At 38.2% G+C, this 27,865-nt stretch overlaps 1 protein-coding gene and 1 long non-coding RNA gene across 2 annotated transcripts; one reads left to right on the plus strand and one right to left on the minus strand.

Moving 5' to 3' along the window:
• The first annotated feature begins 204 nt into the window (after window positions 1-204).
• On the plus strand, window positions 205-2,047 carry LOC119628425 (uncharacterized). Its single transcript, XR_005244596.2, has 2 exons — window positions 205-833; window positions 1,129-2,047. It is a non-coding gene; the product is annotated as an uncharacterized LOC119628425 (long non-coding RNA).
• LOC101738493 (toll-like receptor 7) lies at window positions 1,024-27,793 on the minus strand. Its single transcript, XM_004929800.5, has 8 exons — window positions 27,363-27,793; window positions 7,050-7,218; window positions 6,369-6,575; window positions 5,548-5,736; window positions 5,122-5,352; window positions 3,722-3,943; window positions 3,373-3,571; window positions 1,024-3,031 (listed from the first exon to the last, which is right to left on the minus strand). Exons 1-8 carry the CDS (start codon window positions 27,692-27,694, stop codon window positions 2,568-2,570), a joined length of 2,013 nt encoding a protein of 670 aa, XP_004929857.1. The 5' UTR covers window positions 27,695-27,793; the 3' UTR covers window positions 1,024-2,567.
• Window positions 27,794-27,865: the final 72 nt, after the last annotated feature.

Here is a 27,865-nt window from a genome sequence, read left to right on the forward strand (position 1 = left end):
CATTGATCTTGTTACATGTCTCTGCAAAATCGACTTACTTATATTAAATTGCTTATCTATTTCAACTAAAGACTTATTCCCAATTTCACTTCGATAAACCAGATTTTTACCAACAAATTTAAAAAATATTGTTATAACTACATAGATAACCCTACAAACCTGTACATATTTATACTTAGGTCGTTTCCATTTCACATATTCTCATCCCAATTGACCCCTTTTTCGTTGTTATTTGTACCTAAGACGTCCCCAATATCCCCAAAAACAACAGATTTTTACATGTATTTTTATTTAATCAAATACATTAAAACCAATAACAACTGAGACTTACCTTTAATATATATGCTGGTTCAAACACTAAATAACGTTTATAAATCATAGTCGTCTTCTATTATTATCAAATAAATAAAAGAGAGCAAAGTTTCTAGCACTAAAATAATTACCACCACAGGAAGTTAATTTGAAACGCGATTTTTTATAAGTTAGCAGCTATTATCATGCATATTCAGAGTTGTTTTGTGAACTTTCAACATTCTACTATTAAACTACAAAAAATGGAAGATTTTGCAACGAATATAAAACTTATATTGAGCGTCGAAAGATTTTCCCGGTTTTTTCCCGATTCGCCTCTCAATCCCTAATCGCCCCATTTTACCGGTACATAATGTGAAATTTTTTTCATCTGTTGAATGAAGATATTTCATTGGAATTTATAAGGCTGTTTATTGAAAAGTAATGTTGTAAATAGTTAGTCGTCAATCGAACGGCAGATACTGTATTTTTCGTTACAAGCCCGAATCAAGTAGCTATACAGAGTTAGAGGATTCCCTGAGGTAACTCTTATTATAACCATGATGGACATAATTTAGATTAGAAAAAGTTAAACTATACCAGGCAAATCATTTAAATAGTCCAGAGTATAAAATATGAGTAATTTGTCTCTTCTAAAATGTTGGTAAAATAAATCTAAAACAAAACTGTTTCTAATCACAGGTTACAAACAAATACAAAAAAAAAAACAAATTAGAACATTTATTTTTATTAGTATGTATTATTTTACAAAATTTAAATACTCTAACAGAATTGTAGTTCATAGAAATAATATCTATTAAATTTCTGTTATTTTAGAACACATTTCGTTTATACACATTGGCTTTACTAATAATAAGATGGCTAGATGTAATGTGAAACTTATAACTATTGAATAAAATGGGTTTATTTGAAAAAGCTGACAATATTAAATTGATATAAGGCTTGATGACAAATGCAAAGAATACCTTTCATGAAATTTAAAATATGGCTGTATACAAATAGCTTGATAATGATTTAAAAAAAACTCATTTAAATTTAAAATAAGTTGCGGTGGTCTAGTAAACAAACACATTAGGTAAAGGGCAACATTTCAGATGAGTATTCAAAAATATATCAATTGAATATGTTTTAAATAATTGATCCTGCAATAATCAAAGAGCAAATAAATAATTATAATATGCACTATTATTTGTCTTTGTTTTCATATCACTTGTTTGTTTTAGGCACTTTCATTGTCTGGTGACTGCTGCTAGAGTTTATTTTACAATTTTTGCACAAAGTGTGCAGTGCATTTGCTATATCATATTTGACGAAAATTGTTTACAGATAACAGTAGAATGAGACGGATTATAATACATAATTTCTTTGAAAACAAGATAGATATAGTTTGTTCCGGGTTCATGCAAAATTAGTCAAAATCAAAATCAAAGTTTGTTAGGTAGTTTGTTCATTTTCATTTTGTTCATTTCCTATTTTGAAACATGATGTTAGCGTTAGAAAAATGTAAATACATCTGTAGGATTGTTATCTTTAGAATGTATACAATTCAGAAAAATGATGAAAAAATGTTTTTACAATCACACATTTTATCAGCTCTATACATTGGCTTAGTTTTTTGTTAATATAACTCACAATGTCTAGGTTATTTTACATTTTGTTCCACGACAATAGTAATCACAATATTAATACTAAAATAGATTCTTATCTACTTTAAAATAAACAAAATATTAAACTAGTTGTACACTTCTTTAAATCGAACTGTCTGTGAAAAGTACTGACAGTTATATTTATGAGTATTATTATCAGGTCCAAAGCCACTTAAACAGCAAATTTATTACTGTTAACACTGAATATAATATTATTCAATATTTATTTTATTGTTCTCCAATACTACACTAATATGCATAATTCTTAGACACAAGAATGTCAATCGGGCATAACCAATAAAATTGTAAATGTCTTTGCCTGGAAAACAATTTTTAAAATGGTTGATGTCCATACTATTTGCTTTATTCATAAACATTATAATGCGGAAAACAGATTTACCGAAAATAGAACCGACTACACAGAATTTCTTATTTACAATGTATTTAAATTAATAGGTTTAATCTAATAGTTATTTCATCTTCGCCTGCCCTAATTAAAGACATCTTGCCCATTTTTCTATGTAGAGCAGTATATATTTGTTCCGAAGGCGAAGTACTCAGTTCGATGGCGTCGACTTTAAAGCAACACGGCGCCATTTGTGCCAAAGTTCACTGTGGTGATTCGTTGAGTTCGCGCAGACGCATTTGGTCAGCTAAAGGATGCGAGGGTTTATCAATTCTGGTTTCTTCTGGCCACTTTACGACAACTTTCCTATTTGTAGATGGTAACGTTAACGGAGGGTCTGCTATTACCGATATTCCATCTTCTTGATCTGGCAGTACATGGCGGTACAGAGGGTTAACTCGTCTGTATACAAATTGAGGAATTGCAGACGATACAGTTTCATGATTTAAATTATCTTGCGGCGCCAAACGAATATCAGGGACCATGTGTGCCACAACGATTAGTGGTGAATTTTCTTTCTTTGGCCCAATATCGTTGAGAGCCCGCATCAAAATTGGCGCCGTGGTTTGTGGGGCGACACAGGTAGATGCTCCACTAACACGAGCATTCAGACTCTCAAATACTGTCACCAGTTCGTAAAGATGGTCGTCGCACAACACAGGATTATCTGTAAGAGTTTTTTAAGCATCCTGTAATAAGCCAATTACACAGACTCTATGTAATAGGTAAAGTAACATTCCAGAAGTTCACTTTTAATTCAATATAAGTTTGTTTTCGAAGTAATTATGTATTTAGATATATTGTTAGTCGGAGTTGATACATATGCAAGAGGTATAACGTCGCAGTAGCACATTTAAGATAATTAATTATTTACCGATAAATAATAACCATTCGCTCAGGCTAATTATTATTATTGCGGAACAGATAAAATACTGAAAATAAGGATTATTCAGCACATTTTGCGTCACTTTCGAAACATCCATAAAATTGAAAGAGTAATTTACAAACCTTGAAGATAAATCTTCAAAATACTAGGCACTCCGTTAATGGTACATCGTGACTTCGAAACTAGGTCATAATTTACTGTGTGGATTTTGTTGAACGATAGATCAGCAGAACAAAGTGACGGCAATCCATGAAAATCTTTATCCAGGACTGTTATGTTATTGTGATGTGCTATCAACTCTTCAAGTGACGGCAAGAATGTCTGAAAGTAATCAGTTTTGTTTTAAAATATCTAACCAGACTCGAATCCTTCAATCGCATAAGCTTAAAATAGATAAATAGGTATTATATATTATTATTCGCTTGGCTCGCCCTGCAATTCTTTGTGTACCTTTTTTAAGAAATCACAAACCTTCGACGTTTCTTCTAAAGTTGTAATATGATTGTACGAGACATCAAGTAGCCTCAAGTCTTCTAGACCTAAAAGGTCATCCGGTAAAATTTTTTGAATGAGATTGTTGCTCAAATTAAGTCGCAATAAACCGTGAAGACCCATTAGCGCTCCACCTAAATTGAAGATATGATTGTGGTCTAATCGCAACTCCAAAACGCGTGTTTCGACATCTACTAAATTCTGCAATACAAAGTTAAACGTTAATTCAATACATTTCTTATACTTTGAGTTCAGATAATCCTATTTCGTTTCCCTATTCATCAGAAGATACCGATACGTGACACCAGCCACATCTAGTTATTGCAACCATCTTTCCTTAATTTATCCTCAGCAGTAAGATTCTCTCCTTAAATACATTCTCTATGAAACCATTTCAGCCCTTTAATTTTACTGATTGTATGGTGTCTTATAAGCAGGCATCGGTGAGTTCCTCCATCCTGCTGATTTACACGGTTTTCTTTATTTACATCTAGACGGATGTACAGAATCTCGATCCACCTGCTGTTTAGTGATTACTCAGCTCATAGACTTCACAACGTGAATGCCGCTACCTTCGTTGAGATGTTGTCTAAGTAAGTCTCAATTGTATAGTATAATGGTGGTCTTGCCCTTCAATCCATAAAACACAGCTGCTTCACAATAGAAATGAGTACTACACCTACTCGTGCGTGCGTACAATATGCCTAACCACCAGTAATAACGCGATCTTTATTTTTGTGGGTTTGATTTATGACAGCAATATATACGACGACTGATTTATTTTACTTATGGAGACTTCTATTTTATATCCTAAGGTAAATATCTACCTATTCATTTCAGCTGGAGATTGTAATATCTGTGGATTCCAGTAACTATTTTATTTTTACCATATAGACCAGGGATTCCCAAACTATCTTGGATAAGAAACCCCTGTTCCAAAATTATCCGATACCTGACCCGCCTAGCCAAATTACTTTAAAAATGCTATTTCTAGTTTTTTCCCTATTGATATACAATACTTACCAATTTCAAAACTTTGCGGTTGGTTAAGTAAGTAAACTTGATAACATTTTCACGGCAAAATTTAACAAAATAAATAAATTTAAAATAAATTCTGTAAATAAATGTAAAACTATAACGATGATGCTTCTAATAAAATATTAGTCAATCTTATATTAAGTTGGTACACGTCATACAACCTATTCAGTATCTTGAAAGCTTCAAATATGAACTTGTATTAGCTAAAGGGCGTTTTTTCCATCTCGTGGACCCCCAAAATCTGTTTTGCTTTATGTTGTCCCCTGGGAAACTACTACGTCTACTCAACTAATTAATATATAACTAAAAACAAAGAACGGTCGTTTTTATACAAAACTTACTTCCAAGCTCCCGGTAAGAAGACTTATTTGATTGTGGGAAAGATCTATCACAGATAGTCTTCTGAGACCTTTAATTTCTTGCAATGAAAATTCAGTCATATAGTTGTGTGTCAAGTTCAAGTATCGTAATGATTTTAAACTTCTCAAGGAGCCATTCAAATATTTCAGTTCATTGTATGCGATGTCTAGTTCAGCTAACTTTTCTGCTTCAGTGAAATCGTCTTTAGTCAACTGTAAGTTAGAAAAATGTTTTAGCATTGACAATAATTTCAACTTTATATTTTTTATATAATTCAAATACTTAAGCATTTTTTTAAATTGAGTACTAATGAATCACAATTATTATAAAATTAGCTTTTAAATCTACCTACTTAGGTAGGTATACTTTGTTTCATAATTAAAGTAAACATGAGATAAAACACTTACAAATTCGATTTTATTGAATGAAAGTCCTATTCTCATGAGATTTCTTGATTTTTGCAAAGTTTCGTCCAGAGATTTAATGTTGTTTCCATAGAAGTACAAAGACTGTAGCGATGGCATTAGTTTTAAATCGCTCGGTAAACTTTGAAGCTCGTTGTGTGCTGCATGAATAAGTTGCATTTTTTTGGCTTTCTACAAAAAAATATTTAATTAATTATTATTACAAACTAGCTGACCCGGCAGACTTCGTAGTGCCTCAATCGATATATAAAAACATTTTTTTTTGTATAAACTAAACTTAAAACAAACAAAAGGAATCCCTCCGACGGGGGACACATCAAAGGTAAAACAAAATTGTTATTTTTATTTAATTCCGGGCATTTTCATATTTATCTACCTTTTAAACCTTCTCTGGACTTCCACAAATAATTCAAGACCAAAATTAGTGAAATCGGTCCAGCCGCTCTAGAGTTTTAGCGAGACTAACGAACAGTAATTCATTTTTATATTTATAGAAGAAGAAGATGGAAGAAGACTAGCTGTAGGTACCCGTCCGCTTCGCTGGGCATTTTAAATTAACATTATTATTTCTCACCCTCACAAACATTCTCATCATTAACGTCCCCGCAACCGGTGTAGGGAGTCCAACATTCATATAAATATTAACCTATCCATTAAGTACATGTATTTTCTACACGGATACCAAGTTTCAAGTCAATCGGATCCATGGTTCAGTAGTTATAACGGAACGTCCGTAAAAACCACTGTAGATTTATATATTATAGTATATATATTAATGTTAAAATTTTGAAGATCATACTTACTGTGGGTAATTCGTTCTCAATAGATTTTAGATTATTGGCATTGATAAAAATCCATTCTAGATCATCCAAATCTCTGAGAGCTCCGTTCAATGTGTTTAATTTATTGATTCCTAGATGTACATGTTTTAACCCCTTAGGCAACGCGTCTTTTTCTATTTCTGATATTTGATTGTCAGCGACCAACAAATGCTCCAATTCTTGAATATCCTTTATTTAAAAAAAACAACAAAGTAAATACCAATTTTTTTCATTTTAAGATTGTTTTTTAATTTCCTGTAGAAACTCCTGTACATAGATATTATATTCTGTCTGACTATTAAAATCGAAAGACATGGTTGACTATGGACATTTCGTGTTTGTTTCACTACGTCATGCTACGTTCAGTTCAACAGTAGTATAATTTTTTTAAAATTGAAATTATTCAGATTCATATTTTGAGTTGTTAATCAAAGATCTACTATTTCCACACAGGATTCATAAAAAAATTGTCGGTATTAAAATAAACCAAAACAAATCACAACATGGATAAATTTTGCTGACCTGAATAAACAATAATTCAGCCTTGAGCCCTATTATAACTAATATTTTGAAGCATAATGTCATATATGCATGCGTGTATTATATATATTTGATATAGGTATTTAAAAGGTTTACTTATTAAAAATATTAGGTAATTCATACCCGGAAATCTTCTTCGGTGAGCTTAGTTATCTTGTTCCTACAGAGATCGAGTGTCTTTACGTGAGGCAGGTGCTGAAGCACATGCCTTGGTAACTCCGGCAAAGAGTTGTCTGCTAAGCTGAAGTAATCCACCAAATCCAATTTGGTAAAGACGCTTTCCTTTAGCACACTGCAACAAAGGGATTACCTTAAAATCATGAAGAGTACTGAACAATAAATAATACACACACATGCTTTGTATAACCGACAGCAGTTGTGTAGAAAGACCATTCCCAAGGTTCACCACAATATTAGATTTTGCTTTGCTTGCCTAGATCGATCGAACCAGACTGCGCAGTATTGGCCTAAAATAGTACCACCACATTTTTTGCCTTGTGTGCCGTAAAGGACAACTCGAAGATTCACCAGTGACTTTGCAGCATTCTCTGAGTATTTAACAAGGATACCGCAATCACCAACTTGTACGCAAAGGATGGCATTGATAATAAGTTGAAAAGATGCTTATACCATAAACCTCATACCCTAAAATCACGAGAGAAAAGCTCGGTTCAAAACTAACAAAAAAAGTGGATTTGGGAAAAGTGGAAAAGGGTGGTTTCTGGATTTAACGTTCTGAAAATTTATACTTAACAATTTATTTACTGATAACTATTTCTAAATATCTAATAAGGAGTTGGCAAACTGGCTCTTGGCTCTCGTAGAATATGCGTGCGTTCTCTTTCAAATAATTTTCTAATGTTTTTTGGTGGTTACGTGAAGTTTTCTATTGCCTATCACGTCTATTAACGTGTTTTCAATATTATTGTTACAATTTTGATAGTAGTTGCTTTTAAACATTTTTTTCCTGTCTAATCGTTGGTAGCCTAATTAATGGCTCTCAAAGGTCTAACTACCGCTTAGCTCGTACTCTCAAATTGGATACGGTAGTAACTATAACCCCCCCCCCCCCCCTCGTAGGCCCCTCAAGCCGAGTCGCGGCGTTCGATGATGACGAAAAAGCAGAGCTGCTGGCCGATACATTGCAAACCCAGTGCATGCCTAGCATTCAATCCGCGGACCCAGCTCATGTATAATTAGTAGACAGTGAGGTACAACGCAGAGCCTCCTGCCACCCTCGGACGCGTTACCACCTGTCACCCCAATGGAAGTTTAAGACCTGATCAAAGACCTACGTCCTCGCAAGGCTCCCAGTTCCGACGGTATATCTAACCGCGTTGTTAAACTTTTACCCGTCCAACTCATCGTGATGTTGGCATCTATTTTCAATGCCGCTATGGCTAACTGTAGTTACCGCCCGATTAGCCTCCTCATGTCTCTAGGCAAACTGTATGAGCATCTGCTCTACAAACGCCTCAGAGACTTCGTCTCATCCATAGGCATTCTCATCGATGAACAATTTGGATTCCGTGCAAATCACTCATGCGTACAACAGGTGCACTGCCTCACGGAGCACATTCTCGTAGGGCTTAACCGACCAAAACCAATCTACACGGGAGCCCTCTTCTTCGACGTCGCAAAAGCGTTCGACAAAGTCTGGCACAACGGTTTGATTTGTAAAACTATTCAAAATGGGTGTGCCGGATAGTCTCGTGCTCGTCATACGGGACTTCTTGTCGAACCGCTCTTTTCGATATCGAGTCGAGGGAACCCGCTCCTCCCCGCGACCCCTCACGGCTGGAGTCCCGCAAGGTTCTGTCCTCTCGCCCCTCCTATTTAGCTTATTCGTCAACGATATTCCGCGGTCGCCGCAGACCCAGCTAGCTTTATTCGCCAACGACACGACTGTTTACTATTCCAGTAGAAACAAGTCCCTAATCGCGAAGAAGCTTCAGAGCGCAGCCCTAGCCCTAGGACAGTGGTTCCGAAAATGGCGCATAGACATCAACCCAGCGAAAAGCACCGCAGTCTTATTTCAAAGGAGAAACTCACCGCTTATTTCCTCACGCATTAGGAGTAGAAATATCACACCCCCGATCACCCTCTTCGGCCAACCTATACCCTGGGCCAGGAAGGTCAAGTACCTGGGAGTCACCCTGGATGCATCCATGACATTCCGCCCGCATATAAAAACAGTCCGCGATCGTGCCGCATTTATTCTCGGCAGACTCTATCCCATGATCTGTAAGCGAAGTAAAATGTCCCTTCGGAACAAGGTGACACTTTAAAAAACTTGCATAAGGCCCGTCATGACTTACGCGAGTGTGGTGTTCGCTCACGCGGCCCGCACACATAGACACCCTCCAATCCCTATAATCCCGCTTTTGCAGGTTAGCTGTCGAAGCTCCGTGGTTTGTGAGAAACGTTGACCTACACGACGACCTGGGCCTCGAATCAATTCGGAAATACATGAAGTCAGCGTCGGAACGGTACTTCGATAAGGATATGCGTCATGATAATCGCCTTATCGTTGCCGCCGCTGACTACTCCCCGAATCCTGATCATGCAGGAGCCAGTCACCGTCGACGCCCTAGACACGTCCTTACGGATCCATCAGATCCAATAAACTTTGCATTAGACGTCTTCAGCTCTAATGCTAGGAGCAGGCTTAGGGACCCCGGTAACCGTACTCGTCGAACTCGACAAAGAGGTCGACGTGCAACCTAACCCATGCATCAACCCGCTGAGTTTCTCGCCGGATCTTCTCAGCGGGTCGCGATTCCGATCCGGTAGTAGATGCATTCGCGAAGCAATTGCTCTTGAGTTGTTAGGCCTCCTTCGGAGGCGTTCGGGTAGTTGTTAGCAAATCCCACCCCTCCTGGCTGAGCCTTTACTCGCCCAACTGTCCTGGTGAAACTGAAAAGGCCTTTGGGCCAACAGTAATCTTTCAATCAAAAAAAAAGGCTAATTAATGGGTTATTCCAACTACGCGCGGACCGGTAAGTGAGTTCACGAGCTCAATTTGAGAGAATTGCTAACACTACATAACTCTAGCAAAAGCAGTGCTTCGCTGAATCTACTACAAGGTCGGAATCGCGACCCACTGAAAAATCCGGTGCGAAACTCAGTGGGGTAAACTGCTTCGTCTAATATATTTTGAAAGGGCTTAATATGCCAGAAGCTGCTACTCAGTTATGATTAAATTAAAATAATTTATTAATGCAATGTTGTAATTCTATTTATTATAATAGATAAAAACCGCTTCGGCATGTCCGATAGAAGCAGCTCCATCAATTGCTGATTTGCCATCGATTACAAATTATGGAACACTCGGATGCTACCAACAATCACACTTAGCACTCACCGTCCTATTTCAGGTGGAGTGTGACAACATCTTTAAAACACCGGCGTTCGTTACTTATTTCATTGCATACAATGATTTCAGTATTCAATTTCGGGTAGAAAGAAATTGCTTCAGTGTCTAAATTAAACTTTGCTTTTATGATGCTGACCTGTTACGAATTCTTTTATTATTATTTAGTGGATAACGGTAAAAATAAGGTAACGGTATAAATAAAAAAAGAGCCAAGTATTTAGACGTGACGAAGAACTTCTACGTTAAAAAGATTTGTGAACGTGTCTAGGTTTTAACATTTTCCTGCTTGTGTCATCACTAGCATTAGGCAGGTAGGTATTAAAAGTTGGTACAACTTTTTGTTACTCCTAAACAATACTTATTAATTTAGCAATCATTACAGAGGTCTTGGCTATCTCTCATCCAATCTCTGATTTCGCTTCTATATTCCTTGTTTTTCGAAATATCTAATTTCTAATGAATTCTTTGTTAAAAGTCTGAGTTTGAGAATTTCGGTTTTAGTAATAAAATAAAACTGGAAATCAAAAACGTTTAGTATTTAAGCCTTTACGGGATTTTTCAAACATTCAAGAATAAACTTTACCAGGTATTTATTAAAGGGTCTGAATTTAAAACAAGAGACAATGATCACGCATCTATTGTATAGTTTTTACTGAATTAGCCATAAAGCAAACTATGGTTATAACTACGAATGCATGTTATCTCATACTTTTTTTTAATGATAAATATTAAACATGAATTGGTCCGTCCGTTTTTAGACGAATATAACACTTGAAACTCTTTTTACTCTATCAGATTTTAAGGTACCTTCCATCGTGGGCATATGGTATGATGCAAAAAAGTCATAAAAACCTTTTTTAATTTTGTCTTAATTTTGCGCCGCACACAACTGAAAATTAGTTTTAGAAAATGAGAGAAAACAGTCGTAGTTATTGAACAATACAAAACGAAGTATTCTTACCTAGTTACCTAATAGCTATTAAGATAAATAAAAATCGCTTACACTTTGCTATCAGTTGACACCGGCTGCAATGGACAAAGGGTAAAAATAAATCCTGTGACAATTATAACTTTTTATCAGGAACGTTGTAACTCGAGACTGCTGTATTCAATGTTTTTTTTTTAAATATTATTTCAATGATTAGATAGGTAATGAATGAATTACTTATCGTACAATTTAAAAGTAACTAGGTACCTAATTTGCGATTATTTAGCTTGAATAATTTACAGATCCCACATTTCAAATCGATCAGTTCCTACCTAAATTCTAATCGTATGTATCTTACCCAATGTTTGCTTTGATAAGACGTTTAAGTGTATCAACATTAATATTAATTGCAGTAGTAAATGTAACAATATCTTATTTTCACATCATAACTTTTGCTAATTGATCCTCGAAACAGTTGAATACATGTTTTATGTATGTTTTATATCCTGACGTTTATTAAACCATTAGAAACTTTATAAATTAAAAGTATGCCCCCTAGTGTTGTTGATGGTATGTTTAAGTATACATTGAACCTAAATGATTAACATGTTTTTCGCGTAAGTTATGAGATCTTCTAATAATTTACCAACCATATAAGGCGATGTCTACGATGTAAAAATACACAATGTAAATAATTACACTTTAATGTTTTAATGAAATATTACAATCACAAGAGAAATCCCGTGTTTTTTTTTTTAATAGGAAAGTTAGAAAAAGAATGTTTTGTCTTCTCTTACGAATTTCCTTTTTTACTTTAACTAGGTATAATTAGTTAATTAACATTGTTGTGTAATTTGCGTACACGTTTACGTATGTAGGTATGTATACGGCAAATATTAAGGCGATTAAATGGGGAATGAGAACACAAGAGCTACAAGTATTTTTTCCAACATACTTATCGAAATCTCGTGTTGTAATTGTGAATACGAGATAGGAGATACATCGCTAATGTTTTGTACACTTATCGACGCAGATGAAAACTAAACAAAATTTTCAATATACGAAATGTTTTTAATGATTATGGGCTACTTTAGATCGTGCTTGATGTATGCAAGTGATGCGAGTTTAGTAAACGCTAATGTGAACGGGTCAACGTTCCGGGGTTATCAAAGTAGGGGCGGCGCCAAACGGTCGCATGGTCGCCCGGCGGCGCCTAGTGTCGGCACCCGACGCCCTTCACAGCCACTACCAACCATCTCATCCATTGCATGCTTTCAAATTAGTTCATTGAGTTGTGTTATTCTGTTATGCAACAGAAGTTGTTTGTATCATGAAAATTTTATTAAGATCCCATAAGATTCGAAAACTAGGCTAACCTACAACACATTGATCTCAAAATCTATGATTTCCGTGTGATTACTCACATACGCATGTTCGTGTAATTAAGTGTTATTTTGATTTTATATAAAATCATTTGAATGTGACTATTTGTGTATGTTATTTTTCAATTAATATTAGTTCAAAAAACCAATCAATATTATTTCTACATATCATTATTGTTTACTCATTTTGAGAGTCTCGTAGCCAAATTTCAAAAATCCGATTTAACTTCGTGAAGTTCACTTGTCCTTCGACACACTAGTAATGCCTTAATCGAAATTACGTATTCGATTGGCTTTGCAGGAGCAATGGAGGAAAAATCGGTTGCTCGAGTAACATCACAGAAGTTATGGAGGCTTTTAACTAATTGTAATGTTCACGTAGTCAATATATGTGTATTTCCGTAGTAAAATATTGGTACAAAAAAGGTCAGAATATAGGGTAGGGTTTCGTAGAGATTTTTTCGGTCACGATTTTTAGAATTATATAGGAATAAATATTATTGACTAAATATATTTAGTTAACCCTATATGTTCATCTAATTTAATCTAACTCAACTACAGAATGCATGATAACAGGTCGATATGGGCCTGTCAGGTTTTTATTTTGCTGTAACTGTACTGTTTTTATTTTGCTGTATAATGCAACAAGATAATATCTTCCAAATGTCCTTTGTGCTTACTTATTTTTGTGTATGATTGTTAGTGATAACACAATAAGCTATCTCACTCGTATTAACATGTTAAAGAAAACGAAAATTAGTGGTAAACAAGACATATTTTACACCTACTTGCATATCAAAATAATACGATAAAAATTTAGTTGACCATGGAAGGAGTCTACACGTTCAGCAAAATTATGGGAAAGTAAGTCAAGGGCGCTCCAGTTGACATATATTTAATTATGTTAGTAATATGGCGAAAATAACAGAGTAGGGTTGTTACTTAAGTAATCATAAAATTTAGTTGAATAGTGTTTTTTATTTGGGTAAAAAATAATCAAAATCAAAAAAATTCTTATTCAAGTAAGCCTTCACAGGCAATTTTAAACGACCGTGAGCTTAAAATCCATTCGAAGAATCTGCTTTTTCAGGTATATAATCAGATTCTTTAATAAAAATTTGCAAATATTAATGTCTAAACAGCCAAAGGCCATTGTACCATTAAGTACCATTGTTTTGTTCATGTGTCAACAGGTTGCCTTATTGTTTCTTTTTTTCAAAACCGCAATAATAAAACCAATGAGAAAATATTGTCCATAAAATAGCTCTAAGTCTTGAAGCTTAAACTCTAATTCGATCATGAACAGTGATTACGATCGAATTTCAATCACTAGAAACACAAAGAATATTATATTATATCTACAAGGTAAAAAGATTAAAAGATAAAAAAATGTCCTTGGGGTGACAATAGTTAATGCGCCTGGTGTAATCGGGCTTATACGATTAAGTTGTACGATACTGTCTGTGGCCTAAAGGTAAAAAGCTCGTGTATTCATATTGAGTGATAGGACTCAATAGGGTTCAAGGACGGCGATGACTTTTGTCATGAAGTAGGTACATACTAATGCGGAATAAAAAATTAAAATGTAGCCTGGAATATTTTTGAACATGCCTTTTTATATTGATGGTAAACCCATGCGGAAAAGAAATCCTATACTTATTTTTAAAGCAATTACTCTATTTTACAAAGGCAAACGCTAAAACACACAAACGACAAAAGCTAATTATTACGTGCTTGGGTTTGAAGGGTAGGAGGGATAGTCATTTTGAAATAAACGTTGAGTTGATTTTATTGAGAGGTTGAAGCTCCAGGTCTCAAGGTGACAGTTACATCGAGTAGTGATGTGTAAAGGCTTCGACAACTATTAACAACAATAAGTAGATGATGAGTTCGTAGTCTACCCAAAATCAACATAAATTCGCTTAACATTATATACTCGTAGTTTAAATTTTGTTTCATAGTCTGAAGATGTATTTGTGACACTACATTTGCAAATGTCACGTCACTTTTCAAATATTACAGTTCACATAACCGAACTTAATTAAAAATTGAAATTTAAAATATCTGTTACAAGTACATAGGTCAAGGAGAAAGTGTTTTTTGCATAGTAATCTTTGCGAACTGGATTAAGTACGCAGCTGACACACAGCTCAAGGTACACCGGAGCAAGTCGAACGATTCATAAATTGACGTTCTCGCGTAGGTCAAAGGGTAATTAAATTACAAAACGGGACCAGCAAATACAATTAAACGAACCGCTAGGCTCGACTGAGCTCGTCAGCAGTACCTACATAGTGATTTGTTACGGTTGTGACTCATTACATATTTTAATAAATAATAGTTTGAAAAAACTCAAAAACACGCTTTATATAAAATTCAACTAAAAAACAGAAAATAATTTTAATAAATTTAAATTGAAAATAGTGTAAAAAATGTGCATGGTGTTATTAGTTATAAATATTATATAATATTTTTCTGACAGATATGAGTAGAAGAATTATTATTTCAATAATATCTTAAAAAGCGCCCCACGCTTTTTTTTAAATAAAATATTTTTTTACACTATTCTCAATTTAAATTTATTAAAATTTATTATCTATGTTTTAGTTGAATTTTATATAAAGCGTGTTTTTTAGTTTTTTTAAACTATTATTTACTTTTCATTGTTTAGTTAAATTTTCTATAATGGCGTTTTTTTTAAAACTATTAAGTACTTTAACATCAATTCCTGTCTTATCTACTATAGATAAAAATTATTATATAAATTGGCAAAAATCTTAGTTTGCAAATTGAATAATGGAATAATCTTATGAAATTAGTGTATTGTCATCGGTCCTCGATAAATCTACAAAGTTTGAATGAAATCTGGCCGGCCGTTTAAAGTGAGTCAAAATCGCGTCTAAAGGAGTCAGTTACAAACATACATACAAGTGAAGCTAATATAAAGCGTGTAAAAAAAATGACAAATGCCATTCTACATAAACTCTGTACAGGAGAGTGAATTGTTGCGTTAATGTCAAAGAGGATTCGTCTAATCTCAAAATGATCAAATCGTAATATTTTAAACTAGATGTACACGACAAAAGAAGTAGATAAATTCCTTTGTAAGCAGAAAATCTTATAGGTAATATGAACTGAAAAAGACATACTTTCTTTATTTTTCATGCAAAATAAAGAATCGTAAGTTTAACCCTTAAAAACTTCAGCATCAAATTTACATTTTTAATATCATAATTGCGATAAATAATTAAGAAACCAATCTTTTAAGACTTGAACCAGCTATTTTAAATAATGCATATATTTTGTAAGTTTTGATTAAAAAATGAAACTCAAAATTAATACAGATCATGTGTCACCAAATTTATGTGATATGCGATTTTCAACTATTATTTAAGATCGGCACTCAAGAACCTTAAATTCAAATCTTAATGAAACAGTGCCAAAATATCATCATCATCATCATCCTATAGCATTCCATTGCTGGATAGGTATAGGCCTCTCCAAATGCTAAAATATACAGCTATTGAAAAGGTTTCCTATAATGTGACATCGACAAAAATATAACACGTAGGTATCTCACTTTGTGACAATCACATTATCTCTTTCTTCATATTTTTACTTTATCTTATTATTGTTTCAGAATAATGTTCTTGCTTTATTAAATAAACATACGTACGTAGTCAGTTATATGGCACAACAAGATCTTGTCACTCTCTTGTTGTAATTAATCATGTTGTCCGGACAGCTGTGGTCATTACGATTGTATCTACTATTGTTTTATTTTCTTGTCTCAGCTATAAAAGTCTGTTGTGCGTTTTTTTGAACTGGTGAATTTGGTCTCGATTTGAAGTGACTAAGTATTATTAAATGTACGAAGCACACACCATTTTTCATTCGCTTAATCTATGCAATGGTGCTATGCGAAAAACCCATGCGTGCAATTGTACAAATTTACAATTAAATCTGATAATCGTAAAGAATGCGAAAATAGAACATTTATTTATATTTAAGCGTAGTAATTGAAAATTCTGTCGATCTACGTTGAAGCGGTTCCTAACAGGCAAACCCTGTTACAAGCTTAAGGAAACAGGATTAAATATATAAAAGACAACTTTTTATATTTAATTTATAATTATTTATCTTAATTTATATTAAATTCTCATTGATTTAGTTATTTGTCTCTAACAAAATGTAGGTAGGTATTTAGGCTTTATAAATCACCAATTTTAATTAATAAATAAATTACATTTCATTATTGACGACCGAAGTGTGTTTTATGCCTAAAAACAATGTGCTTACAAACGTCTGAAGGGAGTGCTATCTCTATCGATTGTTCACTGTGCATTCTGTTTGGGTTTAGATTATATTGTACACCCGAATGCAACATCACCGTCCATGTTATTTCTGCCACGGCTAATGGCTCCCAGTTTGAAGGGATATCCATTATTATATCGCAATTGAGACTGCGACCTCTAGTCTTCGTTTACAATAATATCAGATCAGCCGTGAGTTCGTCTGCCCCTGCTCCGCTGCAAAAACATGATGTTTACAAATGTAGTTTACCAATCAATTCTTACGACTAATAAAATATCTAGGAGTTCAGAGGATTCAAGTTCTTACAGAAAATAGGCAGATCATTGTATGTTATCTTAAAACAAAAACATGTTCAGACGATATCCTGTAAAATATTATTATTTTGCTAGAAAAATCGATATGTCAATGTTCTATTAACAACAGAACAAATTAAAAACAGAACTGCAATTGACCTACAGTAACTCTAGCCTAATATTCGAAATTTACAAGAAACAATCGTGAACATTCACAAAAATGCGCTGCTAAGTTATTTTGTATTGAGCTGTATTCTAATAGTTGCTCATATAAAAGTTACAAGCACGGTCTTATTATTTTTAACAAAAAAATCAGTTCTAATAAAAACACCAATAGAACAGCATAAATGTAACGATTGATCAACTTGCTTGTTGGCCCCGATCGTTGGTGTTGTATATTAGCAAAACGTGGCAGTACGACAACGTTGAATGAAAATAAAGACTGTCTCTTATATAGTTTTATGATGTGGAAATAGAGAAACAGTTCAGCGACCTAATGAGTATTTTACCTGTACATCACTGAATTCGAATTCATTGCCTGATAACAAATAATATAAAAACATCAATTAAATAAGGGAGTGATCGCACAGGCTTCGCTTCAGGTGTAATCTATTAAGCAGTTCACATTACTGTCGAATGTTACGACACTACCGTCGTAATATTGCATAATATGGAACGTGTCTAGTTTTAAAATAAAATAATAATAATTTGAATAAAAGAATTCGAAACGGTTTCCTCAAAATCATTTAACTAATTGTTAAATGTGCAAGTTGTAAATTTGAAATGTCGCGACCAAAACAAAGGCATCATCGACTTCGTTGATTTTTTTTCAGGCAGGTAAGTCCCCTGTGAATGTTATTTAAGTTTCTAATAATTATTTACGATAATATTTAAAAAAAAAAATCTCACATTTTTAATTTTTTTTCATTTCAATAACTTTTCAGGTTTATTGGTTAGTATATTGGTGCAACAATTTTTTACTTTTATTATACATATTTTATACAATACAAAATTAGCGTAGTCTTTAGAAATTTCTGCAATGCTGTTTTCTAATAGTCAAGAAAATAATATGTATCAGAATGTCAGGATGTCGTTTATTGAAAATTTGGCGGCAAAATCTCTTACGTGTTTGACTTTTAAGTTAATAGTAGGTAACTGTCCACCCAAAATTGGCAAAGTTAATTAATAGATAATAAATAATTTTATCTGTGTAGCAGGCTAACGTACTAACAACGACTTTATTACAGTATTTGACTCGAAGCACGACTTTAATTTAAAAATGTGTTTCGTCATGTAAAATTTTTTCGTAAATGTTTTCTGTTTTGGAGATATTCTTTAAAAAAAAAATTCTTTTCATAATAAATTTGTTGTTGTTGTACTGTGTACAAAAATATCAATCAGTCAGTAAAATAATATTTGTATACTTCATAATTAACGTTACAAAAGTGATGAGAGATGGTGAAGCCGGCGATACTTAGTCAATAGCTTGTCATTAGAAAAATTCTATTCTTACATTAAATGTATTGGACTATAATTAAAAAAAACGAACAGATGCGCTAAATCTACGACTTAGAGGCAAAGCTGGGATTCATAACAGCATTCACAGGTTCACAAAATATAAACTGCTTACTTACTTATCCATCAGGTGGCTCGATACTAAATGGTCATTCCGATAGAGGCACCCGTCACGTGCGGACGTGCTCATCGTCCACTCGATCGCCCGGTCTTTGTTCGCCCGGCTTTTGTTAGCCCGGCCATTGTTCGCGCGGCCTGTGTTTGTGGTACATCTGCCGACTAAGTGCTCTTTCTGGAAGTTTTTATTTGTTTTGTTTCCTTTTGTTGTTTCTGTGTTCGTGGTACATCTGCCGACAAAGTGGTTTCCTGCAAGTATTTATTTGTTTTGTTTCTTTTCGTAATTTCTGTTTTGTTGTGCTTTTTCTTTGTCCTGTAGTAATCGCGCCGCATTGCCACCTGTGTTCAATAGAACCGCTCAGGTCCGAGAAGTTGGGGCCTCGCCGCAAGGCGAGTGTTTTCAAGACCCGGGGCCGCCCCACCTGGGTACTCAGCGATCATGGACGCTGTATTCGCGGAATTCCTCCGACTTCGCCACCCACAGCTCGCCTCGGAGTTTTTGGCCTTCAAGGCCAATCACACTGCGAGTCCTCTCGAGGACTCCGCCGCGCTCGCTGCTCCTGCGTCGCCTGTACCTGCGTGCAGAGCTTCTGCATTGAGCACCGCAGCCTCTGTCGTGCCTGCCGCTCCCGTGTCGCCTATACTGGCGAGAAAAGCTGCTGCGTCGTCCGCCGTGACCATCGTTTCAGCTGAGCGATCATCCGCGGCCTCCGTCGCGCCCTCTAAAACACCTACACTTGCTCGTAGGTCGCCTGCACCCGCCTCCTCGTGCTCCGACTCTGACTCGGACATGGAGGTCGACCTCGCCCCCGCCTCATCGACGGATGGATTCACCCTGGTACAGAAGGGTAAGAAGCGTGCCGCGGAGTCTCGAGCTCCCGCGGCCGCTAAAATTAGCAAAGCCGTGAACGCGTCGCGCCCCCGCCCTCAGACTCCCGTTGCGCCCCCAGCCCGTGCCACTCCGTCGCCGCGTCCGGTGGCACAAAATAAAACCCAGACCCCTCCCCCGGTTATCCTTCAGGAGAAGGCAGCTTGGGATCGAGTTTGCCTGGCCCTTAAGGCCAAAAATATAAATTTCACGAATGCCCGTAACCTCGCGAACGGCATTCAAATTAAGGTTCAAACACCCGACGACCATAGGGCCCTCTCTTCTTACCTCCGTAAGGAGCGTATAAGTTTCCATACGTATACGCTCCAGGAGGAGCGCGAACTCCGCGTTGTAATACGCGGAATCCCTAAAGAGTTAGATGTAGAGCTCGTAAAAGCCGACCTGTTAGAACAAGGCCTACCAGTGAATTCTGTGCACCGTATGCACACCGGTCGCGGTAGGGAGCCATATAATATGGTTCTAGTCGCTCTCCAGCCTACCCCCGAGGGTAAGAAAATCTTTAACACACAGACCGTCTGTAGGCTCTCTGGTATCGCTGTCGAAGCCCCCCATAAAAAAGGCACTCCTAGCCAGTGCCATAACTGTCAATTGTACGGGCACTCTTCCCGTAACTGTCACGCGCGCCCCCGATGTGTTAAGTGTTTGGGCGATCACGCCACGGCCCTCTGCGCTCGCGACCAAAAAACCGCGACGGAACCGCCTAGCTGCGTCCTGTGTCGAACACAGGGTCACCCCGCGAATTACCGTGGTTGCCCCCGAGCCCCTAAAATAAATCGCCGCGTCGCCCGCCAAAACCGCCTCCGAGCTTCCGGCCCAGACATCAAAGCCTCGGCACCCTCTGCGTCGCAGGCTAAGCCAGCGTTCGTTCCGGCGGCGGTGCCCAGTGTCTCGGCCTGGGCAAAACCGCTGCCGTACACGAACACGGCTACAACTCCCTCCTCCGCGATTCGTCCCGCCCCCGCGACTCGTCCCTCTCCCGCGACTTGCCCTCCGACCGCGTCCGACAATCTCGCTTTAGCGATCGACTTCTTTCAGTCGATCAACTTTGAGCGCGTTAACGCTTTGGGCGACGCCATTCGCGCTGCCTCCACTGCACAACACTTTATCGCCGTTGTGCAGGAATACGCCGACGTATACGCGTCATTAAATACGTACGTCCTCCCCTCACTCCGCCGGTAATCAATGGCGTATATAAGTAGAATAAAGCCCCTATCCGTAACGATAGGATTTTTTAACGCTTACGGTCTCGCAAATCAACGTGATCAGGTTTCTGACTTTTTGCGTGACCACCAAATTGATATCTTTTTAGTGCAGGAGACCCTACTTAAGCCCGCGCGCCGTGACCCTAAAATCGCGAACTATAACATGGTCAGGAACGACAGGCTCTCTGCCCGTGGTGGTGGTACCGTCATTTACTATAGAAGAGCCCTGCATTGCGTCCCGCTCGATCCTCCCGCGCTCGCTAATATCGAAGCATCAGTGTGCCGAATCTCACTGACGGGACACGCGCCGATCGTTATCGCGTCCGTTTATCTTCCACCGGATAAGATCGTTCTAAGCAGTGATATCGAGGCGCTGCTCGGTATGGGGAGCTCTGTCATTCTGGCGGGCGACCTAAATTGTAAACACATCAGGTGGAACTCACACACCACAACCCCGAATGGCAGGCGGCTTGACGCGTTAGTCGATGATCTCGCCTTCGATATCGTCGCTCCGCTAACCCCGACTCACTACCCGCTAAATATCGCGCATCGCCCGGATATACTCGACATAGCGTTATTAAAAAACGTAACTCTGCGCTTACACTCGATCGAAGTAGTTTCAGAGTTAGATTCAGACCACCGTCCCGTCGTTATGAAGCTCGGTCGCGCTCCCGATTCCGTTCCCGTCACGAGGACTGTGGTGGATTGGCACACGCTGGGCATCAGCCTGGCTGAATCTGATCCACCATCGCTTCCGTTTAGTCCGGACTCTATCCCGTCTCCTCAGGATACCGCTGAAGCCATAGACATCGTAACGTCACACATCACCTCGACATTAGATAGGTCATCGAAGCAAGTTGTAGCGGAGGACTTCCTTCACCGCTTCAAATTGCCCGACGATATTAGGGAACTCCTTAGAGCTAAGAACGCCTCGATCCGTGCGTACGATAGGTATCCTACCGCGGAAAATCGTATTCGAATGCGTGCCCTACAACGCGACGTAAAGTCTCGCATCACCGAAGTCCGAGATGCCAGATGGTCTGATTTCTTAGAAGGACTCGCGCCCTCTCAAAGGTCTTACTACCGCTTAGCTCGTACTCTCAAATCGGATACGGTAGTAACTATGCCCCCCCTCGTAGGCCCTTCGGGCCGACTCGCAGCGTTCGATGATGACGAAAAAGCAGAGCTGCTGGCCGATACATTGCAAACCCAGTGCACGCCCAGCACTCAATCCGTGGACCCTGTTCATGTAGAATTAGTAGACAGTGAGGTAGAACGCAGAGCCTCCTTGCCACCCTCTGATGCGTTACCACCCGTCACCCCGATGGAAGTTAAAGACTTGATCAAAGACCTACGTCCTCGCAAGGCTCCCGGTTCCGACGGTATATCCAACCGCGTTATTAAACTTCTACCCGTCCAACTCATCGTGATGTTGGCATCTATTTTCAATGCCGCTATGGCGAACTGTATCTTTCCCGCGGTGTGGAAAGAAGCGGACGTTATCGGCATACATAAACCCGGTAAACCAAAAAATCATCCGACGAGCTACCGCCCGATTAGCCTCCTCATGTCTCTAGGCAAACTGTATGAGCGTCTGCTCTACAAACGCCTCAGAGACTTCGTCTCATCCAAGGGCATTCTTATCGATGAACAATTCGGATTCCGTACAAATCACTCATGCGTTCAACAGGTGCACCGCCTCACGGAGCACATTCTTGTGGGGCTTAATCGACCAAAACCGTTATACACGGGAGCTCTCTTCTTCGACGTCGCAAAAGCGTTCGACAAAGTCTGGCACAATGGTTTGATTTTCAAACTATTCAACATGGGCGTGCCGGATAGTCTCGTGCTCATCATACGGGACTTCTTGTCGAACCGCTCTTTTCGATATCGAGTCGAGGGAACCCGCTCCTCCCCACGACCTCTCACAGCTGGAGTCCCGCAAGGCTCTGTCCTCTCACCCCTCCTATTTAGCTTATTCGTCAACGATATTCCCCGGTCGCCGCCGACCCATTTAGCTTTATTCGCCGACGACACGACTGTTTACTATTCTAGTAGAAATAAGTCCCTAATCGCGAAGAAGCTTCAGAGCGCAGCCCTAGCCCTAGGACAGTGGTTCCGAAAATGGCGCATAGACATCAACCCAGCGAAAAGTACTGCGGTGCTATTTCAGAGGGGAAGCTCCACACGGATTTCCTCCCGGATTAGGAGGAGGAATCTCACACCCCCGATTACTCTCTTTAGACAACCCATACCCTGGGCCAGGAAGGTCAAGTACCTGGGCGTTACCCTGGATGCGTCGATGACATTCCGCCCGCATATAAAATCAGTCCGTGACCGTGCCGCGTTTATTCTCGGTAGACTCTACCCCATGATCTGTAAGCGGAGTAAAATGTCCCTTCGGAACAAGGTGACACTTTACAAAACTTGCATAAGGCCCGTCATGACTTACGCGAGTGTGGTGTTCGCTCACGCGGCCCGCACACACATAGACACCCTCCAATCCCTACAATCCCGCTTTTGCAGGTTAGCTGTCGGGGCTCCGTGGTTCGTGAGGAACGTTGACCTACACGACGACCTGGGCCTCGAATCAATTCGGAAATACATGAAGTCAGCGTCGGAACGATACTTCGATAAGGCTATGCGTCATGATAATCGCCTTATCGTTGCCGCCGCTGACTACTCCCCGAATCCTGATCATGCAGGAGCCAGTCACCGTCGACGCCCTAGACACGTCCTTACGGATCCATCAGATCCAATAACCTTTGCATTAGATGCCTTCAGCTCTAATACTAGGGGCAGGCTTAGGGACCCCGGTAACCGTACTCGTCGAACTCGACAAAGAGGTCGACGTGCAACCTAACCCATGCATCAGCCCGCTGAGTTTCTCGCCGGATCTTCTCAGCGGGTCGCGATTCCGATCCGGTAGTAGATTCATTCGCGAAACAATTGCTCTTGAGTTGTTAGGTCTCCTTCGGAGGCGCTCGGGCAGTTGTTAGCAAATCCCACCTCTCTTGGCTGAGCCTTTGCTCGCCCACCTGTCCTGGTGAAACTGGAAAGGCCTTCGGGCCACCAGTAAACTTTCAATCATAAAAAAAAAAAAAAAAAAAAAAAAAAAAACTAAATGGTAAAAATACCAGCATTTAAAAGCATCCTTACTTTAGTAAAAGGACACTTTTTTCCATTTACATAACGTCATTTCCGTTTCCTCGGGAACGGTGACTTAACGTTCTACATAAAATAACAAAATATGTATTTATAATATTCATCTATAAAAAATGTCTGTCGTTAGGGCGAAAGGGAACAAAAAGCTCGATCAGAATATGAAATAAATACTTCGTATACTAACTTGAGTGCAGATTGTTACCATCAATACATATTTATAATTTAATATTTTCAGGCACCATCGCTCACTTCTTCTCGCTTCTTTGAAACTGTCACATCATACTGTTTTAAGGAATAGCCCGCCCGAAATACATTTGAAAGCATGGCATAGCAAATCGATTTGTTTTGCGATGTCCAGTTTTGTGGGATATTCGGATCGCGGTTTGTCAAGAGCCATTGGCGTTTGGCTAGGAGGGTTGGCTAAGCTCGAAAACTCAACCAGGAGGGGAAGGCTTTCCCACAGCTTCCCGAGCGCCCCTAGAGTAGACCTAACAGCTTAAGCGCGAGTGCATCTACCATTAGATGAGAAGATCCAGCAAGAAACTCAACGAGCTGATTCTAAGGTTCATGTCGAACTCTTCGGCGAATTTGACGACTACGATGAGGTGTGTTATGTGATGTGTGATGAGTGCTGTTATCAGTAATGTCCAACAGAATTCAGAGTGGGTCGTATAGATAGATCCGTTAGGTCGTAGGTATCTAGGGCGTTGATGGTGACTGGCTCCTGCATGAATCGGATCAGGAGTGTAGCTAGCGGCGACTAAGACAAGAGGGCTTGAATGTCGCTCCGGCATTCCGAAATAGCGGTCCACAGTTGTTTTTGTAATTTTTTGATGGATTCCAAACCCAGATGGTCGTGAAGATCTACATTCCTTAAAAACTAAGTCGCACCGACGGCGTTCCTGCAGAATTTAGATTTGATTTTCCGGATTGAGTCTATGGGTTTGTGTACTGCGCGACAACGCAACCATCGCAAAGGTCATTCTAGGCCGTATACAAAATTTTGTAAAGTGTGGACATGTAAACCGACGCGATACCGCACCAAGCAGACCATTCGGCGACGAGTAGAAACGACTAGGACATTCTCCGAAAATTTGGTTTTTAAAATATCTCAAGTATATAAAGTATGGATATATTGTTGTATTCTGGAAAAAAGCAACAGTGTTCTGTAAAGCACCAGCAAATCTATAAAATTGAGGCAAACGAGATGTGTAGGTAAAAATTATAGATTTTTCCCAGTTGGCTCCTATTTTTTTAAGAAGAAAAGACAGTTAACATTGAATACGTCGGTTTATTTGTTTATCTAGAGTTCATAAAAAAGTTATGGAAAATTACCATAAAGTCACATTATATTGCACAATGATAATTTGATTCCGTGCACGGAATGAACAAGATAACTAATTTTTAGCTTTTGAAATAGAAGATCTTATAATCTTTATGGCTATTGCATGCTAAGGCTTCAACGTCTGATGAACCGTTGAAAAATTCAAAATCACTAGAGCTGGTAATTCGGTAACTTATTGAATCCAAATTTAATAAAAGTATAAATATATATTAATGTTTTTTAAACTATAAATTATTTTCTACGAGCACTCATATTTCTGGTAGATTGTAGTTGAGTCAATAAATGCCAATCTCTCTTATCTTTGAAACCCGTTTGTTATGATTCCGTTACTTTTCTGATAGTTACATCAATATTGTTTTATTTCATTAATAAGTTCATTCCTAACAAGGGTTGACGGCCGGTAGGCGACTGGCCAGAGAACTGTAAGTTAAATCAAATTGCAATATGGTTACACGTATGATCATCCTCGGATCCGAAACTGTAACAAACGAGTACCGTTCGTAAATGAGGAATAAGATTTTACTCTATGAGCCCGCAATAGAATGCTAAACCAAATAGCGCGGACGTCTCACGCATACTAATAATCTTACATTGCGCGCTGTGAAAAAACCATTATTGAGAGAAATATATCGATTCTATCAGTCAATCAAGATTTATTTGTTTATCGTATTAAAAACATTAGCTCTTGTACATGCCTTCATTTTCAGTGTCGTGGTTTCCAGGAAACACTTTACTAGTTTTATTGAATATAATCCTTTATAGTATGAAGGAACATTTCAGGCAAAAGAATGAATCAATGAGTCTTTCAAGGCTATCCATGTTAAATGTTTTAAATTAGTTAAAACGTAATGATTCCGTGGAAAGTATTTAAGAAAGTACTTACGAGAAACAAATATTAAAAACCCATTTACTAATAGTTTTGATAAACATTTAACACATTAATTTGTTAGTTCCCTATTAATGGGTAAACACGGTTGATACAAGACCAATATGATATCATTCAATTTTACTGCTTTAGAAGCGACCTTAGATAACCCGGACAAACTATCGAGTACCGTCTCTAAGATGTCATCCTCATACCTCGCAAACCTCGACACGAAATGCAAACTCAACAGCATTATATAATTAGGTATTAAATCAGCATCTGCCAGATACTAAGTTTGAATATTTGAATACCAATATCATTGATGATGATGTAAACGAAATAAAACCAACCATCCCATAAGAATTATACCTGACATTAAGGAATAGCTAAAGGGCCCCTTGAAAATGCTATGAAGAGGGTACCGGTAATTAGGCTGACTGGAAAATCTGTGAAGATCAATTGAACGGTCAATAAAATCGAACCTCCGGGTCACGGGCGTCTTAATTCTTGTTTTATGAGAAAGATAGTACCGAAAATAGTTTCGTAGAACGTCAATTACCTAACACATCTTCACTTTTCGAGCATGCGTTTATGTTGTAGTAATTAGCTGCTGATAATATTGCTGATAAGAAAATATCTTAATAATAACACCATTTGAAGGGAAATATACCGAGAGAAGAATGCGATTGAGATTTTATACCAATGCTAATGTGTATTTAAAATGAGTTCTGTGGGCCAAAAAATTTCGAAATATGTTTTCATAGCTGATGAACTGTCAACCCTGTAAAGGGTGCCGCCCACTCAGTTGATAATGGGCCGATCCTCATCGGTATTGCGCTCGTCTTATCACAGACCTGTTGTTTTCTCATTCAACTCACACATTGTTTTGATATCGCGATCACATTTATTGTGAATGTTATTCAAAATATGTAATTATGACTTTACACAACGAAGAATTCACACTGAAAAGAGCAACACATGTTAAAAAACCCACCACATCTCGCATTTTCCGGGGGTGATTTAACAATACTTCATAGCGACTTGCCTTAGGTTGTCAAAGTTCAATTTCAGCCTCGTGATTGAGAGTCCCAATTCGCGAAAGCTGTGCTCTGCAAAATCCGGAAGTTGCGAGTAAGAGATGTCCAGGCCGATTTTAGTTTCGGTACTGAACTTATTCGTTAAAGCTCGTGCGATTTCTTCATAAGCGTTGATGCGTTGACAGACTACCAAGACAGTGCCGGTGCCGGTGTCCTCACGTCGGCAGGTGCACGGGGAGATTTCTCTTCTCATGGCGCAATGCAGGCTAGCTCCAGCACCGAGTTGCCCTGCAAGAGCACACAGCAGCGCGGCGGCGAGCGCGTGCTTAGGCGCGACCATCGTGTGTGCCGTTCGGGGCTGTTCGCGCTACTGACTGGCACTTTGCTTGTACGCACGACGGGACAAGTAAGCCAGCCGAGTCCCCGACGCAGGCGCACGAGTACACGATCCATCCCGCGCATACCTATTGAGCCGCCCATATAATCTCGTTTGCCATTTCACCAATAGGCA

Source organism: Bombyx mori, chromosome 1 (assembly GCF_030269925.1).
Source record: "Bombyx mori chromosome 1, ASM3026992v2".
In the NCBI taxonomy this organism is placed as follows: domain Eukaryota; kingdom Metazoa; phylum Arthropoda; class Insecta; order Lepidoptera; family Bombycidae; genus Bombyx; species Bombyx mori.

Bases quoted from the DNA above. Each gene is read 5' to 3' on its own strand.
- LOC101738493 (XM_004929800.5), bottom strand. From the start codon at position 27,694: ATGGTCGCGCCTAAGCACGCGCTCGCCGCCGCGCTGCTGTGTGCTCTT. The intron at 5,737-6,368 runs GTAAGTATGATC...ATTTTTTTGTAG, and splicing joins TTGAGAACGAATTACCCACA to AAAGCCAAAAAAATGCAACT. The intron at 3,944-5,121 runs GTAAGTTTTGTA...TTTGTATTGCAG, and splicing joins TTCTTACCGGGAGCTTGGAA to AATTTAGTAGATGTCGAAAC.